This window comes from Diorhabda carinulata, chromosome 4 (assembly GCF_026250575.1).
Source record: "Diorhabda carinulata isolate Delta chromosome 4, icDioCari1.1, whole genome shotgun sequence".
Lineage (NCBI taxonomy): Eukaryota > Metazoa > Arthropoda > Insecta > Coleoptera > Chrysomelidae > Diorhabda > Diorhabda carinulata.
In genome coordinates this window covers 32,190,558-32,208,414 of record NC_079463.1, presented here as the reverse complement: position 1 = coordinate 32,208,414, position 17,857 = coordinate 32,190,558, and the positions used below count along the sequence as shown (strand labels likewise).

General features: G+C 34.3%; 1 protein-coding gene across 1 annotated transcript in view; it reads right to left on the bottom strand.

Annotated features, from left to right (window-relative positions):
• Window positions 1–4,853: 4,853 nt before the first annotated feature.
• Window positions 4,854–17,857, bottom strand: part of LOC130893469 (zinc finger protein 250-like) — a 61,163-nt gene continuing 48,159 nt past the window's right edge. Inside the window, exons 5-6 of the mRNA XM_057799641.1 lie at window positions 16,495–16,660; window positions 4,854–5,074 (exon numbers count right to left, since the gene is read on the bottom strand). Coding sequence (XP_057655624.1) covers window positions 5,049–5,074; window positions 16,495–16,660 — 192 coding nt within the window. The 3' untranslated portion in view covers window positions 4,854–5,048. The remainder of the gene's footprint in view (window positions 5,075–16,494; window positions 16,661–17,857) is intronic.

The following is a 17,857-nucleotide window of genomic DNA, read 5'->3' as shown; positions in this document are numbered from 1 at the left end:
GCAGAGCTCAAATCATTTTTACTTTTGAAGTTAAGGGTAAGAGGAGCCTATTTCCAAAATTTCATGCAAATTGGTTCACAGTTAAAGAATTCAAAGCAAAAACGCTTCAACGACTACACTATATAAAATAAATTTAAAACAAATAATTTTTTCTATTAAAACGTATATAAAAAATGTGTATGAAGTATATGAAGCTTTATTATTATTTTTTATTAATTAGACATGATGTTAATTTACAAAACAGAGTTTGAAACACGCTGGATAAGCTGCCCTTTAAGTCTGTGATCTACATACAGTTAGTTGTCAAATGTCAAATATCATAGTTGCGTTCTGAAATTTGATTTGTAACAAAACTTACGATTCATCAATCTACATAATATAGTTGGTTGTCAAATGTCAAATATCATAGTTGCGTTCTGAAATTTGATTTGTAACAAAACTTACGATTCATCAATCTACATAATATAGTTGGTTGTCAAATGTCAAATATTATAGTTACGTCCGGAAATTTAATTGGTGACGAAGCATCAAGGAAAAAATGCCTTATTTGACAATGTTCGCATTGTCGAAATCCCTCGCAAATCTAGGAAGCTCGCTTATGAAATATGTTATTAAGAAGGATTTTTTTCTTCGAAAAAAATCCTGCAATTACAATTAAAGCTGCTACTGTAATGAATGTAAAAATCGCCGGATGTACAAATTGAGTTTCATACATACAAAAATGGTAATTGCCACTAAATGGTTGTGTACGGCTACTGGAAACTTGAAACGTATTAAGTAAAATCATGCGCGTGCTTCACAAATCACGCTATCCGCTCTCCATCGATTGACAGCTGTCATTTTTCGTAATAAACTCCGCAATTACTTTTTTTGAATACGTTAACACAAACATTCCTATGTAATTTTAAAAAAAAATCATATTTTTCGCAATAAAAAATAGTAATTTATAATTTGAGTAAATTTTGTGGGTAAAACAATTGGAAAAAAGAGCCGAATGAGTAGATTGACTTCGCGAAAAATAACAAAATGGACGCCTACGTGAGAAGTAAAAAACGTATAAGCGAATTATGACAAATCTAGATCGGTATTCGAGTCAAATAAAAAGAAATAGATATATTTATGAAAGTTATCAACTGAACATCTTAAACCACCAAGTTATCTAAACTACGCGACTCAAATATAAAGCAAAATGATAATAATTAGAGTATAACACTATAAGAAACCCGAGACGCTCCAAAATTGATGATACATCAAAAAGAACGACTACTACTATGTAAAATACCTTTTCATAATCTTCGTATAGCCGCGAGACACAACTTTCGATGCAGTGGCCGATGAATAATGAGTTTTATACCTGGTGAATCAAAAATAAATACTTTATACCACGTAAAGTTATAAAATATAATCAAAAATGAAGTTTGTTCACGTTGGGTAGCCCAAATTCTTACTGAACGACATCCCAGAAACTAAACGGCCACCAATTGAACATCGTACATCGTTTTTTGGCTGGGACTTGTTCCCTCGTCATCTGGAACTTGTTGTTTGGGGTCCTTTTTGACCCAGGGTTAACTGTCAACTGTCTCAAGTCTTCTTCTGACCGTCCAGCCACTCCTCAAGTTTCTCTGGTGGTAAATATGTGGTAAACTACATAACCTATTATAAAGGTTAGTTTGGCAAGGATCAAAATGGTGGATAACATATTTTTGGGCTGTCAGAACGAGAAAAATACAATTTAGAAAGGATAAAAAATGATTAAGTAGTAGTTAATACTAGGAAACACTTAAAAAAGAATTTAACAACACCGTACGTACAATTAAATTTGATTATTTTTCTCACTGTGTACAAAGTACTTCTTGTAGTTCTGATACTACAGATCCTACGCGAAGTTTGTCTTTAATGATATATGTACGGTAAAAGCAGAGGCGGTTGAAATGATGGCGGACAGCCCCTGGCTACCTGACTTGTATATAATATACTGTGGAACTTTATAAAGAATATCTAATTTAACTACATTCATTAGAGAAATATCACGAGTTACTTATTACGCTCCTAACCTCAAATGTTTCCATTAAAAATCGATTTATTTTTCGAAATATCACGTCGTTCAATAAATCGTGTAACTGACACATGTCAAATGTCAAATCTATATGACGTTTACGAAGTACCAACCAATTTTATGACATTTCGATTAGTCTGGAAAAAATGACAGCCATTTATAATCGTAAATACTAGAAGGCAATGTGTTTACGCTTTTTTCAAAATGGCTGCGTCGATATATGACGTTGGATGAAATATGAATCAATCACTTTGCTCCGGAATCAAAACGATCATCATCTGAGTGAACTGCAGTCGGCGAACCACGTCCGAAGACTTAACAGTAATCTGGAAAGGTTATGAATCCAGTATTTTTGGTGGAAAAACGGATGTCGAAGTGTTTAAATAAAAAACAGATTCCATCGTATCAATAAGATTATTTCGCAGCGGCTGAGGCGGTTGGGTGTGGACCGTGGTTTGTAGATGGCGCCACGCAACAATGCGCGGAACGTAAATATTAAGTACTGAGCAAAATATGGCCGCGGTTTGTTGTACACGTAAAGTATTCGTGTAACTTTTGCTAGTTTTTCCAATTATAACCTCTTGTTTCGATATAATAACCTCAGGTTATTATTAAAACTGTAAAAAAAATCTTCGTGATGGAAATAACGGGCCTATTAATGTGAAAGTGCAGTGTACAGTGCTAGAAAATGGCGTATTCCAAGGATTTGTCCTTGACGAAGAAAAATATGTTGCAACTATGGTTAATACATCCATTATATAATCCAGATCTGGCCTTCAGTGACTATTGGTGGCACACTCGACGGTAAGACTTCCACGAAGTGTATTTTTATCAAATTTATCAATTCGAATCCAATTATTTAATATTTATTGTGTTAATTTCTGTATCAAAATCGTTAATTTTATACCGTTCCTTTATTTGGAACGATTTGAGAATCGGGTGCGTGAATTTCGAACAGGTAGCTCGCCCGTTGGCAAGGTACGCAGCACGACTGTAAGGAAAAACGTCTTTTGAAAGCTACAGCCGACAAAACAGACACCCACCGTGACTTCTTCATTGTTAAGTCGATGAATTGAATCATTTAGTTTTCGATAACGATTTTTATGTTCAAGTTTGCTATTATTTCCATATATTTCATCAATATAATTGATCTGAATCGATACGGGTCTCAGTTCGACTTTGAATTGCGCTAAACGGATTTCACAGTAAATACGAGGGTTATCCCAGAAGTGTATGTGGTATCGAATACGAGCTGGTGGATTGTCTTGATGTAACAACACAGTTTTCTTAACCAAATGCGGTCGTTTTTGACGGAAAGGTGCCAAACTTCGATGGAAAGTTTAAGAGAAGAATTTGTACCTCACTTTACCTTGAATTTAAGCTTTATAAGTGGAAATTTAAGCCAGTACGGACTAATGGTATTCAAATATGAAGATACACCAAAGCAGGCGACTTAGCAATCGTCCAAAGGTTCCAAAACAAACCACTGAGGAAAATCGTGGATACCTTTTGCTAAATTCGCCATTAGGATATGGAAAATGGAAATTAGAAAGCTCCATCATCATGTAAATGTCGAGGTTCTCGATAATACTGGTTTGAGTTAAATTTTGGATCTCCAGAACCTGAGGAACTGAACTGAATTGCTCGTTGGTCAGTTTTGACCCTTTTGCGGACATGGTATTTTTGTTAACCGACGAATCAGAGATTTGTTCTCGATTTATCGTTAAAATCTACGACTCTGATGGTAATAATTTGCAATACTACGCTTTTTAATTATATCCATTACATAATTGACAGTATTTGTGATATTTCCATCCAATTTATATAAAATATCATTAAATAAGAAAAAAAACAAGCTTAATAATCATTAACAATTATTAAATATATTGCTGGCGTGAAAAAAAACAACTTATTACAATTAAATTTGTTATTGTTCGATATCCATTACTAATAAATTAATTTCCTTCGAATAATGTAGTCATTTGACCGGTTTTGGTTTATTCGAACCTCTTCAGTATGTTTTATAGAATCGTTCGCTCTAATTTGTATAGAAAAACAACTAATTTTGTGAAAACTATTGATTTTTCTTAAACTACCCATCGTAAGAGCTTTAGAAAATCGTTTATCATTTATCCGATTAAATAAATGCGAACCGGTTTTGGTTTACTTGATCCTCATCAGAACGTAGCTACTTTTTTTAACTAAAAATTGATTTTATTCAATTCCTTCAAGACTAATACGATAATTTCAATGATTCTCTATAATTTCGATGCCGTGCTTGTAGAAGAAGACCAAATCTGGACTATACGGTGGATGAGGGAGTGTAATTTAACCATAGTTGCAACCGATTGCAGTTTGAGTACAATATTTTCCTCATATATAGACAAATAACATAATTTTTGTCCTTATGGGTAATTCTTCTTCTTCACAAGCGTGGATGGAGCAAAATTTTTTGCTCATTTTCGGTCCGAAAGACTGTAGGATGCACCACTACGCTCCTGAGACGAAGAAACGGTCAAAACAAGGCGAATCAGCTGCGCAAAACTTCTTTAACTGTAAATCATGTTTATGATTGTAGTTTAGTCCCAATTTGATTGCAAGAACGTGCTATTTAGACCCAGATATCTTTTTGTGGATTCAGAGTTTTAAAATGACGGATTTTAATGCTTCAGTACGACATTGATTTGTATCGAGTACTGAGAGTGAAGATTCAGCCTTCGAAGTCGCCCGACCTCGACCCGTTTGAGTTGTTTTGGGAAACGGAATGTATGGTAAACGTGGAATAAAACACGACATATATATTAAACTTTTTTTTCCATAGTTATATACAACAATATACATTGATACGTAAATTTATACGTAGTACAAAAAAAAATATATATATCTATATAAATAGAATAATTAATAACAATTTTATAAATAACTCTTAACTAAAATCACTTACAAACTTTCAAATTCATTGAAAATAAGGAAACGGGAGAAAGATTTTTCATCATTTGCGCGTTCCGTTCGGTTTTCCTGTAACAAAGAAATGAAATCTTCAAATGTCGAATTTTTCTATATTTTAAATACTGATTTAAATTCGAAAAAATAAAAAAACTACCGGAAATATGTTTCTAACCTAACAATTAAATGTATACTAAACGCATGAGTCGGGTAATATCGAAAAGTTAGGTTAGGTGAACGAAAATCCCCAGCGGGAGACTATAAAGTTTATAAACACCAGTTTTGATTGAAATAAAAGTGAAAAGAAATAAGAAGAATGTGAAAAAATTATAAATACTTGATCATTTTTATTTTGCACTGATGTTTAATTCATCTTGCCTTAGAAAACTGTATCTTGGATTAATCCAGCTTTATTAAACCATATTTTTCATTTAGTTTTCTTATTAATTTTGATTCAGATTGTGAGATTTTGGGTAGATTTCATCTTAATTAGTTAGATTTTAGGATAATCTTGCCTTAGAAAGCTATATCTTGAATCAAATCAGCTTCAATTGACTGTATTTCTCATTTTTCTTTGGGTAACTGTATTTTCCATCAATTTTGCTTTAGCTGACCATAATTTAGACCCATATCATCTCAATTAGTTAAATTTCGAATTAATCTTGCCTTAGAAAGCTATATCTTGAATTAATTCAGCTTCAATTGACTGTATTTCTCATTTTTCTTTGGGTGGCTGTATTTTCCATCAATTTTGCTTTAGCTGACCATAATTTAGACCCATATCATCTCAATTAGTTAAATTTCGAATTAATCTTGCCTTAGAAAGCTATATCTTAAATCAATTCAGCTTCAATTGACTGTATTTCTCATTTTTCTTTGGGTAACTGTATTTTCCATCAATTTTGCTTTAGCTGACCGTAATTTAGATCAACATCATCTAAATTAGCTAGTTTTTCAATTAATCTTGCCTTAGAAAGCTAAATCTTGAATCAGTTCAGCTTCAATTGACTGTATTTCTCATTTTTCTTTGAGTAACTGTATTTTCCATTAATTTTGCTTTAGCTGACCGTAATTTAGATCAACATCATCTAAATTAGCTAGTTTTTCAATTAATCTTGCCTTAGAAAGCTAAATCTTGAATCAGTTCAGCTTCAATTGACTGTATTTCTTATTTTTCTTTGAGTAACTGTATTTTCCATCAATTTTGCTTTAGCTGACCGTAATTTAGATCAACATCATCTAAATTAGCTAGTTTTTCAATTAATCTTGCCTTAGAAAGCTAAATCTTGAATCAGTTCAGCTTCAATTGACTGTATTTCTTATTTTTCTTTGAGTAACTGTATTTTCCATCAATTTTGCTTTAGCTGACCGTAATTTAGATCAATATCATCTAAATTAGCTAGTTTTTCAATTAATCTTGCCTTAGAAAGCTAAATCTTGAATCAGTTCAGCTTCAATTGACTGTATTTCTTATTTTTCTTTGAGTAACTGTATTTTCCATCAATTTTGCTTTAGCTGACCGTAATTTAGATCAACATCATCTAAATTAGCTAGTTTTTCAATTAATCTTGCCTTAGAAAGCTAAATCTTGAATCAGTTCAGCTTCAATTGACTGTATTTCTCATTTTTCTTTGAGTAACTGTATTTTCCATTAATTTTGCTTTAGCTGACCGTAATTTAGATCAACATCATCTAAATTAGCTAGTTTTTCAATTAATCTTGCCTTAGAAAGCTAAATCTTGAATCAGTTCAGCTTCAATTGACTGTATTTCTTATTTTTCTTTGAGTAACTGTATTTTCCATCAATTTTGCTTTAGCTGACCGTAATTTAGATCAACATCATCTAAATTAGCTAGTTTTTCAATTAATCTTGCCTTAGAAAGCTAAATCTTGAATCAGTTCAGCTTCAATTGACTGTATTTCTTATTTTTCTTTGAGTAACTGTATTTTCCATCAATTTTGCTTTAGCTGACCGTAATTTAGATCAATATCATCTAAATTAGCTAGTTTTTCAATTAATCTTGCCTTAGAAAGCTAAATCTTGAATCAGTTCAGCTTCAATTGACTGTATTTCTTATTTTTCTTTGAGTAACTGTATTTTCCATCAATTTTGCTTTAGCTGACCGTAATTTAGATCAACATCATCTAAATTAGCTAGTTTTTCAATTAATCTTGCCTTAGAAAGCTAAATCTTGAATCAGTTCAGCTTCAATTGACTGTATTTCTTATTTTTCTTTGAGTAACTGTATTTTCCATCAATTTTGCTTTAGCTGACCGTAATTTAGATCAACATCATCTAAATTAGCTAGTTTTTCAATTAATCTTGCCTTAGAAAGCTAAATCTTGAATCAGTTCAGTTTCAATTGACTGTATTTCTTATTTTTCTTTGAGTAACTGTATTTTCCATCAATTTTGCTTTAGCTGACCATAATTTAGACCCATATCATCTCAATTAGTTAAATTTCGAATTAATCTTGCCTTAGAAAGCTATATCTTGAATTAATTCAGCTTCAATTGACTGTATTTCTCATTTTTCTTTGGGTGGCTGTATTTTCCATCAATTTTGCTTTAGCTGACCATAATTTAGACCCATATCATCTCAATTAGTTAAATTTCGAATTAATCTTGCCTTAGAAAGCTATATCTTAAATCAATTCAGCTTCAATTGACTGTATTTCTCATTTTTCTTTGGGTAACTGTATTTTCCATCAATTTTGCTTTAGCTGACCGTAATTTAGATCAACATCATCTAAATTAGCTAGTTTTTCAATTAATCTTGCCTTAGAAAGCTAAATCTTGAATCAGTTCAGCTTCAATTGACTGTATTTCTCATTTTTCTTTGAGTAACTGTATTTTCCATTAATTTTGCTTTAGCTGACCGTAATTTAGATCAACATCATCTAAATTAGCTAGTTTTTCAATTAATCTTGCCTTAGAAAGCTAAATCTTGAATCAGTTCAGCTTCAATTGACTAGCATCGTCTCCATTAACCTCAACCATATCAAATCGATTCGACGTCGCGTCGATTCCAATGACAACAAGAAAAAAACAAATTTAATGATGTATATAATGATCGAGTTAACTACGATCTCACTTACCAAGATAGGAAAATTACAAATGAACAAAAAGTGAGATACAATAATTAGAATGTAGCGGCGGTCTCGTCCCTTGGGGTAAGTCTAATCGTACGCCCGTGATATGTAATTTGCTGGACGAATTAAAATTCTGAAGTAGCCAAAATACGATATATATATATATAAGAAAAAAAAGAAGAAAGAAAAAATAGACGATCGGGGGCTGTGTAAGATTGGATGCTGTCCGGGTGCTGTGTAATTACAATCAGTAGTTCGATTGCCGGGCGGGTAATCATATAATCACGGTATTCTAGATCGGCCCGAGGACGTGCTCTCCTCTGCTACCGTTCGTCTTATGTATGCATGAGACCAATTAATAGGTATTTGCGATGTTGTCGGCTCTAGACAAATGAGACACATTTAAAACGTATCCGTAACCGCCGCCGTATATTATTTTATCACAAAAGAGATGTAAAATCGTAATTTCAATTCGATCATTTGCACTCAATCGGCTCAAACTGTTTGCGTCTTCCTAAACCCACTCCCGAATTCATTTCCTCGCCTTTCTGACAAAAATAAAGGCCTAAACACACTAGCAACACGCTACGCCACGCCTCTCCACGCCACATCACGCCCCGATTCTCCAGTTCGACTATTTGGGTCTTCTTAAAGCCACTTTCGAACTTATTCCTTCGTCTTTCTGACAAAAATAAAGGCCTAAACACACTAGCAACACGCCACGCCTCTCCACGCCACGCCACGATTCTCCAGTTCGACTATTTGGGTATTTTTAAAGCCACTTTCGAACTTATTCCTTCGTCTTTCTGACAAAAATAAAGGCCTAAACACACTAGCAACACGCTACGCCACGCCTCTCCACGCCACATCACGCCCCGATTCTCCAGTTCGACTATTTGGGACTTCTTAAACCCACTCCCGAATTCATTTCCTCGCCTTTCTGACAAAAATAAAGGCCTAAACACACTAGCAACACGCTACGCCACGCCTCTCCACGCCACGCCACGATTCTCCAGTTCGACTATTTGGATCTTCTTAAAGCCACTTTCGAACTTATTCCTTCGTCTTTCTGACAAAAATAAAGGCCTAAACACACTAGCAACACGCCACGCCTCTCCACGCCACGCCACTATTCTCCAGTTCGACTATTTGGATCTTCTTAAAGCCACTTTCGAATTTATTCCCTCGTCTTTCTGACAAAAATAAAGGCCTAAACACACTAGCAACACGCCACGCCACGATTCTCCAGTTCGACTATTTGGGTCTTTTTAAAGCCACTTTCGAATTTATTCCCTCGTCTTTCTGACAAAAATAAAGGCCTAAGCACACTAGCAACACGCCACGCCTCTCCACGCCACGCCACTATTCTCCAGTTCGACTATTTGGGTCTTTTTAAAGCCACTTTCGAATTTATTCCCTCGTCTTTCTGACAAAAATAAAGGCCTAAGCACACTAGCAACACGCCACGCCTCTCCACGCCACGCCACGATTCTCCAGTTCGACTATTTGGGTCTTTTTAAAGCCACTTTCGAATTTATTCCCTCGTCTTTCTGACAAAAATAAAGGCCTAAGCACACTAGCAACACGCCACGCCACGCCTCTCCACGCCACGATTCTCCAGTTCGACTATTTGGGTCTTCTTTCTTAAAGCCACTCCCGAATTCATTTCCTCGCCTTTCTGACAAAAATAAAGGCCTAAACACACTAGCAACACGCCACGCCTCTCCACGCCACGCAGAAATACTGAAAATAAAACGCCCGTTATAAAAAAAAGTTCTAAAAGGACACATCAAAGCCGCTTCCGCTGTAAAAAATGTTAAAAACGCAGCGCGAATTCGCAGAATTTTAAAATTCCATTGTAGCTGGACAGGACCGGCTCGAGGACGAATTTCGCGACCTAGTTCGTAACAGGACTTTCTATCCCCACACCCTTGGACATAAAATCCCGTCCACGAAACGTTGTAAGGAACTTAGGAGATCAAAAAATTAAAAAAAAAACACAATATAAACGGGAGGGTGGGGGGTTGTTAAGTAATTTATCACGAATTAAGGGTTTTATTCATCGAAATAAATAATAGTCGCTTAGCGCTAAATCGGGAATATAAGGAGGTTGTTCCAGTGGTTCCCAACCCAAATCGTTCAACGTTTCCATCGAATTGTTTTGAGGTTACTATACAGGATGTCCCAAAAGCAAGTAAACATGTTAAACACAAGATTTTTTCAAAACGGAATCGCTTTTTATTTAATTCTACATGGATCCAATTCTATTTAGATTTCTAGGTTAAAAAGTGGAATAAGAAGAAGAGAATTTCTTCTTTATAAGACCTTGGGACCTTTGAGACCTTGGCGAAACCAATTCTTCGAGGTTAAATCCAAAAAAATTGTAGCAAATGTTTATATTAATTATGAGATACACTGTATATTAATACCAAGGGATTATATTTGGCAACATGGCCGTTATAAACTTGCTACCGGTATATTTTCTACATAAAATTAATAGCCTTTCATTTGGCTTGCTGCAACATGAAAAAAATTATATATAATAAGCCTGGATTATCGATATACGAATACCAGACATAATTCAGGTAGACATAAGATCTATAGATTCAGATATGGACTAATAATTTCGAAAAATAGAGTGAAATAAACACGTTGACTGCCGCGCTGCATCCACTCAAACAATCCAATTGAAACTTGTCGAGTTTCGTAAAATAAACTTCCCAACGGATTTTCATAATTAAAAATACGTTTATTGGTATCGAATGATACATGTTTGGAAAGCTCAAACTTTCCTCTATCTTTCGATATAACCGTTGTTTGAATCAATATATTTTCGCAAGCGGTAAATCATTTTTTTTACGCGCGAGTCGTAGCTGTGTAGAATTCCCATTAATTTGTTCAAACTTTTATTCTGTGATCCGTATTTTTGTTGTATCCTGTATGAAATATACACCTGTTGAGGCGTTTTACCTTTTTGTGTAAGCGTCTATTCATCTAAATCATTCCAACGACACGTAATCTCGAAAAATATGTTTTTTTTTTTCAATTGATGACGATGACGGTTTTTTTTTTTTAAATTTTTATTATAAAAAGGTTTTTAAAGCCTTTTTTATACACACGATTAATTCTATTCAGTTCGAAATAAATTGAGGGTGGAAAAAATTTATTCAAAATTTCTATTTATACAGGGTGGTATTGTAAAATACAAGAATTTTTTAAATAATTTATTTTTTTGTTTTTTCAAAGTGGAAAACGTGGAAAAAATTGATTTAAAAATTTGTATAGGGAAATAATAATTAACAAAGAACTCAAATATTGTTTAAAATTGATACAGGGAAACCAAAAACTTGACGCTTGACTCAACAAAACATGAGTTTAAATATTGGGGTAACCTACAGCTGATTGGTTAAAACATGTTGCTAGTCATAGTTCATAACTCCTAAATATGGAAACCATTAAAAATCCATTATTTTCGATGGTGAATTAAGAAAATTTTCGGCAAAATGTGAAAAAAAAACAGTAAAAAACCGTTTAATTACACCCAGTCGTACACTTAATGTTGGAGGGATAATTTTGTCATAGTTTTGGTCTGACGCAAACGGTTTCTGTTTAAAAACCCGGGCGAGGCGTTTGGAATCGAGGAGAAATCTGGTTCGAGCTAGATCAGATCTTGAACGACGAAATTTCAGCGAAATTGGGATCGTTCCGAGACTTCTGACTTTAACTTTTGAATTTTATCCGAAAGAACCTCAAAATAGTTTTAATTTTGGTCTGTAGCAAACGGTTTACGTTTAGAAACTCGGGCGAGGCGTTTGGAATCGAGGAGAAATCTGTTTCAAGCTAGATCAGATCTTGAACGACGAAATTTCATCGAAATTGGCATCGTTCCGAGACTTCTGAGTTTAACTTTTGAATTTTATCCGAAAGAACCTCAAAATAGTTTTAATTTTGGTCTGTAGCAAACGGTTTACGTTTAGAAACTCGGGCGAGGCGTTTGGAATCGAGGAGAAATCTGTTTCAAGCTAGATCAGATCTTGAACGACGAAATTTCATCGAAATTGGCATCGTTCCGAGACTTCTGACTTTAACTTTTGAATTTTATCCGAAAGAACCTCAAAATAGTTTTAATTTTGGTCTGTAGCAAACGGTTTACGTTTAGAAACTCGGGCGAGGCGTTTGGAATCGAGGAGAAATCTGGTTCGAGCTAGATCAGATCTTGAACGACGAAATTTCAGCGAAATTGGCATCGTTCCGAGACTTCTGACTTTAACTTTTGAATTTTATCCGAAAGAACCTCAAAATAGTTTTAATTTTGGTCTGTAGCAAACGGTTTACGTTTAGAAACTCGGGCGAGGCGTTTGGAATCGAGGAGAAATCTGTTTCAAGCTAGATGAGATCTTGAACGACGAAATTTCATCGAAATTGGCATCGTTCCGAGACTTCTGACTTTAACTTTTGAATTTTATCCGAAAGAACCTCAAAATAGTTTTAATTTTGGTCTGTAGCAAACGGTTTACGTTTAGAAACTCGGGCGAGGCGTTTGGAATCGAGGAGAAATCTGTTTCAAGCTAGATCAGATCTTGAACGACGAAATTTCATCGAAATTGGCATCGTTCCGAGACTTCTGAGTTTAACTTTTGAATTTATCCGAAAGAACCTCAAAATAGTGATAATTTTGGTCTGACGCAAACGGTTTCTGTTTAAAAACCCGGGCGAGGCGTTTGGAATCGAGGAGAAATCTGGTTCGAGCTAGATCAGATCTTGAACGACGAAATTTCATCGAAATTGGGATCGTTCCGAGACTTCTGACTTTAACTTTTGAATTTTATCCGAAAGAACCTCAAAATAGTGAAAATTTTGCGGATATTGTTGCGGATACCGTTCGTCGACAACAGAGCCCGTTTTAACAATTTCCCGTACGTCTTCCAGTTCGGTATACATAGACGCAAATGTCTTAAACACGTAAATTCTTTGTGGATTGTTTGAATATGTTAATTTACTAAATTTATGAATTAATGTACACGCTCAAATGCTAAAAATTCAAAAAAAACATAGTATCTCGTGCTGTTGAGCGTAGGTTTGACTATAACAAGTCAAAAGTAAACATTCTCACGTTCGCGTTGGCGCACACGCTCGAGTTGTCGTTCGCGCTGGCGCTCACGCTCGAGTTGACGTTCGCGTTGTCGTTTGCGCTCGCGTTGGAGTTAGCGCTGACTCGAGTCGAAATAAGACTTTTATGGTTAATCGTACGTTTTTTTTTTAAAAACTGCCCGTACGTTTTGAATTGCTACCCATAAACTACTATGTTTAATAAGAATAATTAATAAAACACCACCGATGATTATATACCCTATATTCGAACCACGTTTTTGTTATTATAGTTAATTTAGGGTTACGCGACGTAAAATCAAGACGACTTCTTGATTCTACTACCATATAATTTGTATGATTAAAATTCAAATTTTTTTTTTTTTTTTTGAAACTGCTTCTCTCTCCTTCGAAATCAAATCCTTCTTATATGTAAGCGTGTTAATAGGATTTACTTTTTATTTGATCTGTTTTTTTAGTTTAATTATTTACAGATTGTCCCACGAAAATCCTGTATATATACAGGGTGATTCATCGATGCCTCCTTTATCGTTCGAAATATCAAAATTTTCACATTTCAAAATTATTCTCAATCACGCAGTATATTCCAAAATGTTATGATATATCATCTTTTTAAATGAAACACCCTATATATAATCACGTATTTGGATACAGCTACAATAATACAGGGTTGTACGGGGTATTTAAAAAGTAATAATCAAAATTTCCAGCTCGAAATTAATTATTAAATGATAAATTCATTATTTTGTACAAAAAAATCAAAATATCTCGAAAACTGTTAATTTTGGGTACAGGGATTGCTTGATTATTCACAGATTGTCCCACGAAAATCGACTTTAAATACAGTGGAACATTACACACGTTCCTGTATATATACAGGGTGATTCATCGATGCCTACTTTATCGTTCGAAATATCAAAATTTTCACGTTTCAAAATTATTCTCAATCACGCAGTATATTCCAAAATGTTATGATATATCATCTTTTTAAATGAAACACCCTATATATAATCACGTATTTGGATACAGCTACAATAATACAGGGTTGTACGGGGTATTTAAAAAGTAATAATCAAAATTTCCAGCTCGAAATTAATTATTAAATGATAAATTCATTATTTTGTACAAAAAAATCAAAATATCTCGAAAACTGTTAATTTTGGGTACAGGGATTGCTTGATTATTCACAGATTGTCCCACGAAAATCGACTTTAAATACAGTGGAACATTACACACGTTCCTGTATATATACAGGGTGATTCATCGATGCCTACTTTATCGTTCGAAATATCAAAATTTTCACGTTTCAAAATTATTCTCAATCACGCAGTATATTCCAAAATGTTATGATATATCATCTTTTTAAATGAAACACCCTATATATAATCACGTATTTGGATACAGCTACAATAATACAGGGTTGTACGGGGTATTTAAAAAGTAATAATCAAAATTTCCAGCTCGAAATTAATTATTAAATGATAAATTCATTATTTTGTACAAAAAAATCAAAATATCTCGAAAACTGTTAATTTTGGGTACAGGGATTGCTTGATTATTCACAGATTGTCCCACGAAAATCGACTTTAAATACAGTGGAACATTACACACGTTCCTGTATATATACAGGGTGATTCATCGATGCCTACTTTATCGTTCGAAATATCAAAATTTTCACGTTTCAAAATTATTCTCAATCACGCAGTATATTCCAAAATGTTATGATATATCATCTTTTTAAATGAAACACCCTATATATAATCACGTATTTGGATACAGCTACAATAATACAGGGTTGTACGGGGTATTTAAAAAGTAATAATCAAAATTTCCAGCTCGAAATTAATTATTAAATGATAAATTCATTATTTTGTACAAAAAAATCAAAATATCTCGAAAACTGTTAATTTTGGGTACAGGGATTGCTTGATTATTCACAGATTGTCCCACGAAAATCGACTTTAAATACAGTGGAACATTACACACGTTCCTGTATATATACAGGGTGATTCATCGATGCCTACTTTATCGTTCGAAATATCAAAATTTTCACGTTTCAAAATTATTCTCAATCACGCAGTATATTCCAAAATGTTATGATATATCATCTTTTTAAATGAAACACCCTATATATAATCACGTATTTGGATACAGCTACAATAATACAGGGTTGTACGGGGTATTTAAAAAGTAATAATCAAAATTTCCAGCTCGAAATTAATTATTAAATGATAAATTCATTATTTTGTACAAAAAAATCAAAATATCTCGAAAACTGTTAATTTTGGGTACAGGGATTGCTTGATTATTCACAGATTGTCCCACGAAAATCGACTTTAAATACAGTGGAACATTACACACGTTCCTGTATATATACAGGGTGATTCATCGATGCCTACTTTATCGTTCGAAATATCAAAATTTTCACATTTCAAAATTATTCACAATCACGCAGTATATTCCAAAATGTTATGATATATCATCTTTTTAAATGAAACACCCTATATATAATCACGTATTTGGATACAGATACAATAATACAGGGTTGTACGGGGTATTTAAAAAGTAATAATCAAAATTTCCAGCTCGAAATTAATTGTTAAATGATAAAATCATTATTTTGTACAAAAAAATCAAAATATCTCGAAAAATAACGATTTTAGGTAAAGAAAATCTTGATTAAAAAATGATGGTGATAGTATTTTTTGTTACTCACAAAAACTACAGGGTGATTCGTGTGAAAAAAACCGAGAAAATAATGTATCAGTATTTTGATTCACCCTGTATCAGATACAATAAATATTAACGAAATAAATAATTTTCCAGTATTTTTACTACTATTCGAATGTTTTAGCCGTAACAGATTTTCATTATTGGATTTCTTTTACATTGTACAGGGTGTTAAACTTTTTACGTAAAACTGGATATAACTTTTTAAATACCCTGTAGAATACATCACAACCTTATATTAATGTAATCAGGAAGACGAATGGGTTCCAAATATGCAATTAAATATAAGATTTGAATAATTTTGAAATGTGGAGATTAATTATGACTATAAATTCCCAAATACAGGTGACTGTAGAAAATTTTCCATTTTTACCACTTGCTTAGGGGTGTGGGGTGAAAATATAAACAGTTTTTGTTATAAAAATGAGAAATTACTAGTGAGGAACCTCAAAGTACCCGTCAGTTCTATAAATTTAAATTTCAGTGAAAGTTCTAGCGGTTCCGGCGGTTTTACCGGACCGTGTATGCTACGCCTAAGTTTATTATGTTGTTTTAACTCACCTGTGTGTAAAAATAGATGATTTTTCAAATTCGTATGTTTGGAAAATCCTCTGGAACAGATGTGGCATTTGAAAGGCCAGCTCCCCGAATGGACGTACATGTGAGATCGCAGATCTCCTGGCGTGGGGAAGGACTTGCTGCACAAGTTGCATTTGTGGGGCTTATCCTGAAACAAAATACGATATCGGGTACGATATTGTTTATTATTTGGTACAAGGTTGATGTTTTTATTGACCAATCGTTGGATATCTATGGAAAATACAAGATGGGGCACTTTTCGCCCCTTTGGAGGAGAACGCTCCTTTGGGAACAAACAATTTCACGACTTTTTGTCGAATAGGAAAGGCACGAAACAAAATTTTAGATTCCGTAGTAGGGCAAATCCTTTGAACATCAAAAACCTATCCATTGGTATATAAAAACACTAAATTTCCTCCTGGACGTTTTTTTTCTCACGAATTGCATTAATCTAGATCTAACGTACTTTTTTTCACATAATTTGGCGGTTGCGGGAGTCCCAAAAGGACGAATGTATCCTGAACAACACATAACAAAACTTTCGAGTCAAAATTTTTGAAATTTACTTACTTACTCGCCTTTCTGATTATAATAAAGACCGAAATACGCTAACGACACGCCACGCCACACACACTCAACCTACCACACGCCACGCCACGCCTCGTCATCCCAATTCAAACGCCATCTCACTTTGAACGATTCCAAATTCTCGGATCTAAATGATAAATGAAAAAACACAAGTACGCATATTCGACGCGTGGCGTGGCGTGTAGGGACTTGTCCCGGAGTGGCGTGGCGTGTCGGGGCTTGTCTTGGAGTGGCGTGGCGTGTCGGGGCTTGTCGCGGAGCGACGTGGCGTGTCTGTTAGCGGTATAAACGTCGTCTAGAGTAATTTCCAGACCGGACGAAAACTTTTTGCCAATTTGACTTCGATTTTGGTTCGTTTGTTGTATATTCAGACTATTTGGGTGTCGTTTTTCGAACTACATCGAAACAAAAGCGTGACGCTTCCCATTAATTCGCGATAATTACGTGGAATCGCCACGTTTTGATGTACAGCGTAAAATCGTGACTCGCATTCTTCGAGTAAGCAAAAAAATTAAGTTAAATAGAATAATTTCTACAAGACGAAACGTGTTTTCAAAGGGAATTTCACGTCTTGCGTAACACAGTCAATCAAACATCAGATAAAATGTGAATTACGAAGCAGCTCGACGGGCATTTAGTGAGTGTGACGCGTCCATTTGGAAGGAAACGTCAACGATCAATCAAATCCCGTTAGGACGCCGAGAAGATTGACCAGTGACGTACATCGAAAGGGGATATCCGAAATCGTTAATCGTAA